Below are 14,247 nucleotides of genomic sequence, written 5' to 3' on the forward strand. Positions count from 1 at the left end.
TTTAGAAACCATTCACTTTTTCAATTTAAAGCAATATTCAGAATGGCATGAGATTCTGTGTACTATACTTCCAAATCTTACTGGTTATGATTATAGGACTTTTTGTAGTCTATAGAGAGGGCCCCAATTCAATTTCATGATTTTAAGGAACAATCTATAAAGAAAGGGAGAAACAAAAAATTTAGAAGTTCATACTGAAAACAATAAGTAAAAACACAAGGTGGTATGTTTTCTAGCAGATCTTGCCACACACACACACACACACACACACACACACACAGGAAAAAAATGTTAATTTAAATCCACTTTTTATTCTTTCATAGATTTTAACAATTATACACAACTTTTAACATAAAGATAGTGAAATCTCAAGGATAAGGAGGCAATATATATGGCCTCTTCTATTCATTCCTCAGGATGGAAGGGAATTTCCAAAGGTTACAATGTGTGAGATTTAACACTGGAAAAATACATATGAAACTTGTTTAACTGGCTCCACTTAGGACCAGGCATAGCACAATAAATATAGAACTGCATCATCTTTTTAAAAGACTTGAAATTTTAACACGTTCTTACTAAAGAAATAACGATCAGTGAGCAATTTGAATTCCTACAACATACAGGTAAAGGGACACTTACAATGAGTATCAGAGCATCTTCTGTCTCTAGCATCTTCACAGCCATTCATCAGCATTCTTAAAAGGGAGTAAGAATTACATTGCAAATTCAAAACGACAAAACACAAACTTGGTCAAACTTTCTTCATCATATCATTCATTACTATCACAATCCTGGTTTGCTGGTAGGTTTAAAGTAGGAATAGAACATTTTTTAAATCCTTTTCAATTCCACTGGTCTTAGGGCCTCTGGGTAGGAGGCCACATTGGAAGCAAACTGATTAAGCAGCACCATTAAGTCCACATCTCAATGAATCATTGCATAATTTTTATATCTTCCAATATTCAGAAAAGTTTTAAAAAAAAAAGCTGCATATGGAAGAATACTATCCTTAACACCAAGCCACTGTAAAAACATGCAATCTGCAAGGACTGAAACAAACTACCGCTGAATTCTCTTTCCTTGACAGACCAAAAGAAATACGTTACCTAAAAATTTAAATAATAATATCCTGAGGCATAAAATAAATACGTTACTTATGCTATTACACTTGGGTATTTGAGATTGTTAGGCATGTTCACATACCCTCTCCTCTTCCCAAAGAGGAAGCAGTGGTGCCAGCACTATTGGTCATAAAGAGTTAGTGAGAGCCTGTTGCTCTCAGAGCTGTTCTGCATTGTGGCTTACATAAAGACAGAAATTATTATTTTAAAACATATACTTAAAAGACAGGATGAAATTACCTTTTTTTCCACATGACCCAGATTCTGCTATCAGCAGATAGAAGAATGAATTTCACCCCTATTAAACAGGGTGGAAACTGCTATGCTATTGTTATAGATATTCTGAGAAGTCTTTTGAGCCAGTAAGCTGGAAAACTGGTTGTTCAAAAGTTCAGTGAGCAAACAAACATGCAAACATGTGACACACACCATTATCTTGTAATAACATAATGCCACTTTGGCCCCAAGAATCACTACAGTCCAGCTGGTCCTTAATGGTGCAAATAGCCTTTAATTGCTACTGAAGATCTTCTCTGTGGCATTTTACTGCCTGTCACACTGCCACATGATTCTTAGAAGCTTAGGCTTCTAAGATGTTTGAGGAAAAGAAAAAAGGGTGTGATGTGGATCAAGTTCCCGGTGATTGTTTAAATGTGATTTTAAAAAGACTTTCCTAGTAATGTAGTAGTGCAGTCCTTGATATTATATTTTTCACACTGAAATAAAATATGCTTTAACAAGATGATGCTTCAGTTTGACCACCTGGCTCCTTTTCCACTTTATTAGAGGGTACTGATTCATATACTGTGTTGAGTCCCACAAATGCCTGTTTTAAAAACAGTAGAATTCCCAACAGTTTCCTATAAACATTCCTGATTTATATTGGGGGAAGCAATGCATAATTGGAACATTAATCATTCATGTTTTTAAAAAAGCCATTATAACCTGCAAAGCAGTACTCAGAAAAATGCTAATTTGCAAATAATCTTACCACATAGATATGGAGTCATTTCACAAAGTACCTGTCAAAATGTACAGAAATCTGACCTCCCATTCCAACTCTGTTGCAAAGAGAGTACATGCAGTAGCCTCGTTTACAATTTAATGGTGATGAGGAAAGGGCAAACCTAGGACAAGGAGGGATGTCCCCCCGCATACGAGTTTACAGTAGTGTAGCCATTATATATCATATTTACTACATTCACCACTTCGAGAAAGGATCAGGGAGGCCCTTCAAACACTGGAACAAAGGAATGTTTGTTTTATAGAAGACCCACCAGATAAACAGGGGAACAAGTGAGAACACACATAGGCACTAGTCTCAAAGCTGCACAACAAAGAAGCAAGGGGTTTGGAGATGAGGAATTTAGGAAAATATACGCTGATGAGAGACTGCTGAGGAAAGGAAGGAGAGAAATCACAGTTTTAATCTTCAAGGCTACGAAATGCATTCTGCATGTCTTCAAGAAGTTGTGCATAGTCAGCCTTGATCTTTGCCTCACCATCTTTCACTGGATCCTGAAAAAAGACATTACAGAATTCAGTTTACCCCTGGAAAAGAATTTTCAGGACAGCTAGTAAGTTACCTATGTTTAATATATTTTGAGTATTAGGTTAAGTGAGGTACACTGGTAAAACATAGGCAGGAATCAAAATTATCCTATTTTCCTATAAGAATAGAAATGTATAAATGGAGCAATACTCCAACCTAACAGAAAGAAGACAAAATTTTGGTTTTGTATTTTGCCTGCTAACTGTATTCAATGACCAATAGATGATTTATCCTCAACGACATGCAAAATATGGGAAAATTATGTAGTATCACATATTAGATTCAATAGCATGTACATGATAGTTGGAATTAATTTAGTCAAACCATAATTTACTGTTCAAGATCTCACAGTATCACATTGGGACAAGGGAAGTAAAATTTCTACAATAATCTCAAAATGCACATTTTAAGCCCTTATGGAAAACAACTTATTTGAGCAGTATATATAGAAGAGACTTTAAAATATTTAAGCCCTGACTCAATCATTTCACTTCTGGGAAGCTGTAACAGGAAAATACACAAAACCAATTAAATAAACAAAGCTGTCTATATCAACAACTGGAAATTTCCTATATATCTAACAATAGGCAAAGATTACTCTCCAGACACAAAATAATGCTATAGAAAAATATTTAATGACATAAAAAATTACTGAGATATTAATTTGACACAATGTGCATGTAAATAGAAAAAAGATATCACCTTGAATCACACTATGAGATATTATTTATTGTTGTATATACATACATATATATATACACATATACATATTTTTTTTCTTAATGAATTTTTTTTTTAAGTTCATCTATTTATTTTGGGAGAGACAGAGAAGGCATGAGCAAGCAGGGGAGGGGCAGAGAGACAGGTATAATCCTGAGCAGGCTCCATGTTGTCAGCGCAAAGCCTGACATGGGGCTTGAACTCACAAACTGAGCTGAAACTAAGAGTTAGCTGCTCAACCAACTGAGCCACCCAGGTGCCCTTATTGCATATATTTTTTATCCTCTTCCTATGAATGTATAATCTCATTTATTTATTTAAAGTATAATTAATATACGGTGTTATATAAGTTGTAAATATATAATTACAGTGATTCAACACTTCTTTTTCTTTTTTTTTAACATTTTATTTATTTCTGAGAGAGAGAGAGAGAGAGAGACAGCATGAGCAAGGGAGGGTCAGAGAGACAGGGAGACACAGAATCTGAAACAGGCTCCAGGCTCTGAGCTAGCTGTTAGCACAGAGCCCGATGCGGGGCTCGAACCCATGAACCGTGAGATCATGACCTGAGCCGAAGTTGGATGCTTTAACTGACTGAGCCACCCACGCACCTCTGATTCAACACTTCTATACATTACTCAGTGCTCATCATGGTAACAGGTGTACTCTTGATCCTTTCACCTATTTCACCCATTCATTCCCCCAACCCATCTCTCCTCTGACAATCACCAGCTTGTTCTCCATAGGAGTCTTTTTTTTTGGTTTGCCTCTTTTTTCCTTTGTTTGTTTTATTTCTTAAATTCCACATATGAGTGAAATCATATGGTATTTGCCTTCCTTTAAATGACTTATTTTACTTAGCATTATACTCTCTTGAGCCATCCAAGTTACAAGTGGCAAGATTTCACCCTTTCTTTATCCATGTGAATGTATAATTTTTAAAAATAAAATTTGGATCAAATTACATATGGAATTTTTTTACAACCTGATTTTTTTTTCACTCATTATACCATAAACATTTGCTCAGATCTTTGGATATTCTTTGAAAAAATGATATTAAGGTCTTCATAATACTCTCACTATAATGTACATGCCATACTGCACTGTTGATCCTGTTTACTCTTGAATGAATTTAAGAAGTTTAATAAACAATCTTTTACATATATTCATATTAAAAGTCTCTGGTTAGGCACACCTGGATGGCTCAATCAGTTAAGTGTCTGGCTCTTGATTTTGGCTCAGGTCATGATCTCACGGTTTATGAGAGAGAGCCCTGTGTCAGGCTCTGTGCTCATCAGTGAGGAGCCTGCTTGGGATTCCCTCTCTCCCTCTCCTGCTTGTATGCCCCTTCTCTCTCTCTCAAAAAAAAAAAAAAAGATGTATTAAAAAAAATTGGGGGAGCACCAGCGTGGCTCAGTCAGTTGAGTGTCCGACTTGGCTTAGGTCATGATCTCGTGGTTCATGAGATCAAGCCCCGCATCAGGCTCGCTTCTGTCGGTGTGGAGCTTGCTTCAGATCCTCGGTCCCCTCTCTGTACCCTCCTCCCCTGCATTCGCTCTCTCAAAAATAAACAAACATTAACAAAATTGTTTAAAAAGAAGTGTTTTAATGATTATTGTGTGTCAACTATACGTCATTTAAAAAGAAATCTGATTATTGGGTTATACGTTTTGAACTGAAGTGACAGGACTCAGAGTGAGAATATGTTAAAATTCTTGATACAATGACTGCTTATTTTTACAGATTTACTTTCAACCTATAGTATAAACAAAAACTATATATATATAAAACACTCTCAGAGGATCATTTTCAACTTCTCAAAAGGTGATTAGTAAATATACTTGGATGTCATAACTTAAAAATAATTACATACAACCCAACTGATCAAATATTTTGAAAACAATCTTACATATTTGGAATTTCTACTGATAAACTCATTTAATTATCTATTTATGTCTAGAGTAATAGAAAAAAACAGAATCCACCTAAAAGTTAAAAATGATGTGTGATAGGATGCTTAGAAGTAAACAGCAGAAGTCATTTCAGGTGAGCATGGGGCTAAGTGGGTAAAAAGATAGATACTTGAGGTAAAGTAATTGCTTCCCAGCCATGATTTAGCTCTAAATTGCCTGGCGGTTAAGACACAAGGGAAAACATGTCAGCATTTATTTTAGACATGACATACTATAATTTTTATCACTAGAATTCCTATTTGAACATAACTTTAAGGTCTGTTCTGGTCCTGAGCATGTGGGAAAATGATAAACCCAAGTTTCACACATCAGGTCTACGGAGAAATAGGTTGTTTGTAAATAGTTAAAAAATTGAAAAGAAACATTTCCTACTAAAAAACTTGGGTAGAAACAAAATATACCTTGAATTTCATGGAGGAAAGTTTATAGAGGATTTCCCCCATGTGTTCACGGATGATGGACCATGTGATTTTATTGTCACTCTGCGCAGTGGTTTCAACAGCTCTACGGGCCATATCATAAAATGCAATCATGTTGGACAGCATCCCTACTGTCTTGTAGAATGGGCAGAACCTAGGGTAAAAATGAAAGTCAAAATAATTAACAAAATAAAATCCAAAGCAGGTTCATACTTCATCTACAAAATACCAGAGCATTAGCTTCTTTATTTAAATATGCAGACTACTTATATTTATCAGATAATAAGGAATAGGAAAAATAGGTGGTAAAGATTAACAACTGCATACCCAGAGTTTAGGGGTAGAGATGGGATATGGCATGAATAATAGATGGAGATATATATTCATTCATTTATTTAAAGAGTGATGTTCTTTTTTAATCTATTAAAATAACTAAAGAGGAAGAACAATTAAACAGTACTGCTATAATCTAATGACTCGCTGAGGGTTCGTTTTTGTACAGTACAGTTAAAGGAATAACCCAAACAGTAAAATAATTGAGTTGCAAAGACTCCCTTGTGATAGTGGGGTGAAGGTTTAATGAATAACAGAAAACCAGAAAACTGCAATTTCCTAAAATGAACAGTGGTCCCTTCCCCCATTAATGTGTTCATTTTCACCTACCCGTACCTTTTAATAATGAGGACACGCAAGTTAATATTCAGCTTGGATCACATACATTCTTATCAACTTCCTGACACATTTAAAAACACTTGCATACACAATTTCATGCACATTCTGTATTATGCTTTCCAAGGAATTTTCCCCTGGTTGAGTTATTTTTGTATGGCTGGCCAGAACTTAAGTTCCTGATACAGATTGTTGAGGCTTACTGTTTATATTACTATATTTTCTGCTTGTCCTACATTCTCATAATCTTCCTATTTATTCAGTTCCTTCTTCAGTCCAAATATGATCTAAGGGAGAAAAGCTAGCCTATGATGAAAAGGCTCAAAATGATCAAAGTTTCAAAGAGATGGAGATGGACATGTGGGTGGCTCAGTCAGTTAAGTGTCCAACTTTAGCTCAAGTCATGATCTCATAGTTCATGAGTTTGTTGGGCTCTGTGCGGACAGCTCAGAGCCTGGAGTCTGCTTCAGATTCTGTGTCTCCCTCTCTCTCTGTCCGTCCTCTGCTCACACTCTCTCTCTCTCAAAAATAACCACATTAGAAAAATTCAAAAAAAATAAATAAATTAAAGAAATGGAGACTTTAAATAAGCCACAGTAGAAGCAGAGACAAGTGGGACATCTAACAGAGACTGGCAGAAAGAAACTAGGTCTACTAGGAAATGAAGCAGGAAAGTAGGACACACTTATTGAGGAAAAAAGTAGATGAGGCATGGGCAGTTGTAAGAGGTATTGAGGAAAGCTTCTGAAGGAGGCAATGATCCCCTCATTCTGCACACTATGCCACAATCTAATCTAATTAAAGATGGCTGGGTAGGGGTGCCTGGGTGGCTCAGTCGGTTAAGGGTCCAACTTTGGCTCAGGTCATGATCTCACGGTTCGTGGGTTCGAGCCCCGCATCGGGCTCTGTGCTGGCAGCTCTGAGCCTGGAGCCTGCTTTGGATTCTGTGTCTCCCTCTCTCTCAGACTCTCCCCTGCTCACGCTGTCTCTTTCTCTCTCTCTCAGAAATAAGTAAAACATTAAAAAAAAAGATGGCTGGGTAATGAATGAAAATACTGTCATAACTGCACAAATGAACAAAATCAAGACAAGGGGACATATAAGACCATTACATGTTTGCTCTAACAATCCAAAGAAACATATATTGAGTCAGAATTTTGTCTGTATTTGAAAAAAAAAAAGAATTCTAATGTGGAGGCAGTTCTTTCTTCAAAACCTAATAGAAAATCCTCAAATAAAAAAAGAAAATCAGGATAGGTTACCTGTCATAAGGAGTATACCCATTTTGTTGTAAGAAATCGTCTTTGATAAGTTTTGCTACTTCCAGAGTGATTTTATCAGTTTCTGCTAGAGAAGCCTAAAAGAAAAAAAAAACATTTTTAGAAACTTACTTCCATAATGTGGGATTAGTGATTATAATCAATTAAGCAAACAAAAACTATATAATCAATACATAATCACCTATCACTAATAGATTTACTTTATAACTGCTTGCTGATTTTTTTTTTATTGTAGTAAAAACCATATAACATAAAAAATTCCATCTTAGCCATTTTTAAGTGTAGTTCAATAGTGTTAAGTATATTCACATTGTTGTGAAACAGATTACCATAACTGGTCACCTTGCAAATCTGAAACTCTATACCCATTGAATAGCAACTCTCCTTCTCTCCTCTCCCAGGCCCCAGAACCACTATTCTAGAATGTTTCTGTTTCTATGAATGTGACTGCATTAGACGGAATCATACAATATTTGTGTTTTTGTGACTACCTTATTTCACTTTACATAGTTGCCTCAAAGTTTATACATGTTGTAGAATGTGTTGGGATTTTCCTTCCTTTTTAAGGCTGGATAATATTCTCTTATAATGCACCACATTTTGTTTATCCAATCATCAAAGGACAGTAGCTTGTTTCCACCTCTTAGCTATTGTGAATAGGTGCTACTATGAACATGGTATGTATACAAATAAATTGGTTTTCTTCTTTTTTTGGAAATACTTTCTTCTTCACATCCTGGGCTCCTGTCTTAATTATCTGAATTTTGAGTCTTAAGTTTGTTTCAAAATCTATACATCCCACAAACAGTGAATTTTTAAAAAAACATTACATGGTGTTTATAACTATATAAATGCAAAGTATAGTAAGCATGTACTTATTTATGTCAGCACTATTTTATTGGAATTGCTGTTAGAGCTTCTTTAAATGTCACTGCCTCAAAAGCTTTAACTTTTGCAATCACCCTAATCAGGCTAACAGGTAAAGATTTCTTGGGAATTGTGGGAAAGGGACAGGCTCAGTAAGTTAACTAGTCTTTTTTTTTTTTTTTAACAATGACTGGAATGCAGTACATTTTTTTTTTAAGTTTCATTTATTTAAGTAATCTCTACATCCAATGTGGGGCTCAAATTCTCGACCCTGAGATTAGAAGATGCATGCTTTTCTGACTGAGCCAACCGGGCATCCCTTAACTGTAGTCTTTTGTCATCTTTTTACAAGTAAGATCCTAAGGATCAGGTCTTCTGCTTCTCTTCTTTCTCCTACTTTTTAAATCCCTTTTATCCTTAATCTCCTCTTCAACCATAGGCAAGTATTAAAATGTTTTATGTGTATCCTTTTATGTGCATAAATTCATGTGAAATGGGTATTTTATTTTCTAATATTATTTTTAATTATGTAAGGCAGTTATATTTGTGTCTTTGGCACTTTTTCAGATCCATCCATGTTGCTGTGTGTCACACAGTCTGCTTCTAGCTCTTACATACCTCATATTCCACAGTATGCAACTTCCCTATTTTTATTTTCCATCTTTGCCCTCAGTAAAGGGCACGGAGATTTCCTCTAACTTCCTGCCACCACAAACGTGTCCATTTAAGGACCTGTTTGGGAATTTCTTTCGAGATAAATATCCAGAAGCAGAACCACTAAGTCACAGGGTATACAAGCAAGTACTGTCACTGCTCTCCACAATGCCAGCACCAGATGACACTCCACCAACAGCATACCGTCCCTGTATCCCCCCACTACTTGGCGTTATCCAGCTTTCTGATATTTGCCATTTTCACTGGTATGACATGATATTTCATTATTGTTTGAGCATTTCTCCACACGCTTCTTAATCTTTTGTGTTTCCTCTTCTATAATCTGTCTGCTCCTTCCTTTGCCCATATGTCTGTTGCGACTTCTAATCTTCTTGTTAACTAACCTGTTAGATAACAGTTCATTAGTTTTAGATGTTGCAAACTCCCTCCCAATCAGTCATTTGTTTTGTTACCTCTATCCATGGTAGGCCTTTGTTGAACAAAAAAAAAAATCCTTGCATTTGAGGAAACCAAAATCTTTTTGTTTTTATAATTGCTTGTGCATATGCACGGGGGTTTGTTTAAAAAGTCCTTTTCCAACCATTGATCACAGAGATATTCTCTTAACATTTAGCATCTATTAATTTGAAAGTCTCATCTTTCACACTTAAATTGCTAATCTGGAGTCTATTTTGTGTGTGTGTGTGTGTGTGTGTGTGTGTGGAATTAGGTAATGATGCATTTTTATTTTTTTCCAACTAAATAGTTTTCCACCATCACTGACTAAAACAATCCATCCTCCCTGCATTCAAACTGTGATATCATCTTTGCAATATGAAAACTCTATATATACATGAGTACATTTCCGTTTTCTTTCACTGATCTATTTGTCTGTTATTTCACCAATAACATGTTTTTATTACATTAACACATGTTTTGTATTAATATCCAATGGAGTAAAAGCTCCCTTTTTATTATTCTTTTTTAAAGAACAGTATTTGTGATAGCCTATGAATTTCTAAATGATTACTAATTTATACAGAGGATGTAACCAGGAATTTGACTGGCATCACATCAAATTTATACTATAAGTGCTATCTTCTTAATAAGTCTAAGAGCTTTGACTATCTTCAGATTTTGTTTCATTTATTAGTTTTAAAATGTTTTCCACAGAAGAAACAACGTATTTTTGATTAATTCCTACATTCTAGTTTTTGTTACTATTGTGGACACCTTATTTTTATTTTTATTTATTTATTTAAAAATTTTTTTAAATGTTTATTTCTGAAATAGAGACGGAGCAATAGCCTGGGAGGGGCAGAGAGAGAGGGAGACAAAGACTCCAAAGCAGGCTCCAGGCTCCGAGAAGTCTTAACTTCTGAAGTTATAACTCCGAGAAGTCGTAACTCCAGAGCCCGACATGGGACTTAAACCCACGATCCTGACCTAAGCCAAAGTCAGACACTTAACTGACTGAGCCACCCAGGCGCCCTTGTGGACAGTTTATTTTTAACTGCTATCGCTAATACAGAAATATTTCCTTGACTTTTTATGTTGAAACCCTCACCAAACTGTATTAGTTCTAATCGTTTCTCTGTTAGTTGTTATTTTGTTATATGAGCATATTATCTACAAATAATAGTATCTTAATCTCTTTCAAGTTTTCTCTTTTTTTACATCATTGGTTAGGTCTTCTGGCATTTGAACATAAGCAGTGATAGTATGCATTCCTGTCTTAATCCTGATATTTAAACAGAATGCATCACAAATTTTTCCATTAAGTAAAATGTTTTCCCTAAGTTTTAGTATGTTACCTTTAACAAATTAAGGAAGTTCTCTTCTATTCCTTGTTAACTAAGAAATTTTAAAAACTATAAATAAGAAATGAACTTCAAATATTTTTTCCACATTGGTTGAGATATCCCTTCTTCATTACATTAATTACATTGGTGAGTTACAATAATAGATTTTGTGTTGAATCATATTTGCATTCCTGAGATAAACTTTACTTGCTCATGATGTGTTATTTTATTCTTCTTAATATGCTAAAGAATCTGGTAAATAGTACTATTTAATTTAGGAATTTGATATCTATATTCACAAACAAAATACCACTGTGATTTTCTTTTCTTATACTGTCTTTGAAGGTCTTCTGTTTCTACTTCCTCTTAGTGTGGCCATAGTACTTATTTATAAAAAATGAGTATAATATGTGCTAGCTAGCTAATACTACTATTGTTTGTGGAAAAGAAATTAGGAGGTGACTTTATAACATGTAACAAAAGAACACAGCTAGACAGAGAACTCTGACATCCTGACTAGCACTGCATACCATTTGAGAAGTCATTCAATTCTGGAATTTAATCTGGCTAAATTTAATCATACCATCCTCCTTTGAAACATCAAGACATTGACACAAGAATATAAGTCACTGGTTTAAGGTCACACAGCTATTATTAAAAAAACTAGTATCCAATCCTTCTGATTCCTAGCTTTGGCGCTCCTACAAAAATATAACAGATCCAAACCATACCACTTCTAATCTGGTTGGTGATGGGTACATTCTATTTCAAAAAATAAAAGTAAATCCAGTGTTTCTTTCTCATCTACAATATAATCAGGACCATGCTAAGTATTACAAAGGATAAAAAGAATACAAAGGCCCTAACAATTTAATTTCTCCTTCTGATTGACCATTTTGAAGTGCAAGCCCCTCTTTAACCTGGGGAAGCTCTGTGCCTGCTTTGACCAGAACATAAGACAGAGTGATATACAAGTTTGTGGGCCTCAGCTTAAGAAGCTGTTGGTTTCCATTTCCTCGCTTTTTATATACTCTCTCTGATAGCCCTAAACGGCCACGTGGAGGCACTGCATAGAGAGAGAAACATCCAGCTGACCCCTAACCATTCTAGTCATCCCAGCCCAGGCACTAAACCTATGAGGGAAGAAACTTCCAGATGACTCCAGGCTCAGCCGCCACATGACTGCAACTGTATGAGGGCCTGAGCAAGAATGTCCAATACCCCACCAGCCCCAAAACCACAAGCAGTAAAACACCATTCAAACCACTAAGTATTGGAGTGGTTTGTTACTCAACAGTGGATAATCAAAACAATAATCATCTTTCTACCTTCCGTAATATAAATAGGACCCTCAAATATCTACTGGATAAAGGATAAGCTTAAATTCTATTAGTTTAAAAAAAATTTAAAAAGGACTCATTTTGCTAGGTAAGAATCTGCATATCCACGGTTCTCTCTGTCCTTACAACACAGCAGTACAATGCACAGATCTGTCCTCCACGGGACTTAACCACTCACCTTTCCCACAAGTTGTACAATTTCTGCCAGGTCTTCTTCTTCCTGCAGAATCTCCTTAGCTTTGGTCCTCAGAGGAACAAACTCTGTGAAGTGTTTGTCATAGTACTCGTCCAACGCACGCATGTACTTGCTATAGCTGATTAGCCAATTGACAGAGGGGAAATGCTTACGTTGAGCTAGTTTCTTATCTAAGCCCCAAAACACCTGATGTAAACAGAAAAAAAACAAATCCAAGATTTTTCTAAAAAAAAAAAAGTAAAATTTAAAAAGCTTTGAAGTATATTTGTACTAAATACATAATTCTGTATTTTTTCAGTCAAATTCTTTTTGGTATGTACCATGTATAACTGAAATAGAATAAAATTTATAGTTAAAAAATATATTCCTTTCAGTTTCAAGATGGATATTATGTATATAATCAAATTCAAACTGTATCTGAATTTCCTCAATAATATGGCAAATCTGATAGTTAAAAAAAAATGTTGACTCTTTTGAAGATTTATTATGGTACAATATAAACAGAGGAACCAGAAAATGTCTATAGAGAAAGAATAGATTCTTCCCTTTGATTGAAAACTTGGAAACATTCTGATTAACCTGAAGGGTCAACCCAGTTAACAATCATTTTTCAAAGGCCAAATGTTCATATATATTTTAGACATTTTTAAAAAGTTTTCTATTTTTTAAAACATTTTAAAATTGTTTTAATGGTTTTTTTTTGTTTGTTTTTTGAGAGAGAAAGAGTGTGAACAAGGAAGGGGCAGAGAGAGAGGGAGACACAGAATCTGAAGCAGGCTCTGAGCCGTCAGCACAAAGCCCAACATGGGGCTCAAACTCACACACCATGAAATCATGACCTGAGCTGAAGTCGGATGCTCAACCAACTGAGCCACCAAGGTACCCCTTAAATTTTTTTTAATGTTTATTTTTGAGAGAGAGACAGAGCTTGAGTTGGGGAGGGGCAGAGGGAGAGAGGGAGACAGAATCTGAAGCAGGCTGCAGGCGCCGAGAGGTTAACACAGAGCCGGATGCGGGGTTTAAACCCACAAACTGTGAGGTCATGACCTGAGCTGAAGTTGGTTGCTTAACCAACTGAGTCATCCAGGTGCCCCATTTTGTTTTGTTTTTCAACATCTACTTATTTTTGATAAAGACAAAGTGTGAGTGGGGGAAGGGTAGAGAGAGAGGAAGACACAAGCTGAAGCAGCTCCAGGCTGAGCTGTCAGCACAGAGTCCAATGTGGGGCTCGAACTCATGAGGTGTGACATCATGACCTGAGCCAAAGTCGGACGCTTAACCGACTGAGCCACCCAGTCCTCCCCACCCAGTCACCCCTATATTTTATACATTCTTCTTTGCTCCCCCTTTTCCTGCAATTTAAACTCAAAATATTAGCAAAGGTTAAACACCTTGAGAGCTATAAATTTAGCCTGACATTTCTTTTTATCAGACACTGATGGAAACAAGCAAATATTCTCTTTTTCTCAAATGAATAATACTTATGAATATATCAACATTTGTTTTCTTTACTATAGCCCTGATTTGTATACATACTTCATTTAGGCTTGTCTTAATGGCCAAGTTGGCTAGCTATCCACTACAATTCATGCCTTGTCACTGGGAGGCAGCTGCGAAGGCAGACATTACACTTTCCAGCTTTGCTTTCATCTGG

The 14,247-nt window shown here is 35.8% G+C and overlaps 1 protein-coding gene across 3 annotated transcripts in view; it reads right to left on the minus strand.

Moving 5' to 3' along the window:
• Positions 1-291: 291 nt before the first annotated feature.
• Positions 292-14,247, minus strand: part of ATP6V1A (ATPase H+ transporting V1 subunit A) — a 66,221-nt gene continuing 52,265 nt past the window's right edge. For all 3 annotated transcript variants that reach the window (XM_077771817.1, XM_077771816.1, XM_077771815.1), the window contains exons 12-15: positions 12,576-12,779; positions 7,717-7,811; positions 5,768-5,939; positions 292-2,639 (exon numbers count right to left, since the gene is read on the minus strand). In XM_077771817.1, coding sequence (XP_077627943.1) covers positions 2,547-2,639; positions 5,768-5,939; positions 7,717-7,811; positions 12,576-12,779 — 564 coding nt within the window. In that variant the 3' untranslated portion in view covers positions 292-2,546. The remainder of the gene's footprint in view (positions 2,640-5,767; positions 5,940-7,716; positions 7,812-12,575; positions 12,780-14,247) is intronic.

Source organism: Crocuta crocuta, unplaced genomic scaffold, assembly GCF_008692635.1.
Source record: "Crocuta crocuta isolate KB4526 unplaced genomic scaffold, BGI_CrCroc_1.0 scaffold56, whole genome shotgun sequence".
NCBI lineage: Eukaryota > Metazoa > Chordata > Mammalia > Carnivora > Hyaenidae > Crocuta > Crocuta crocuta.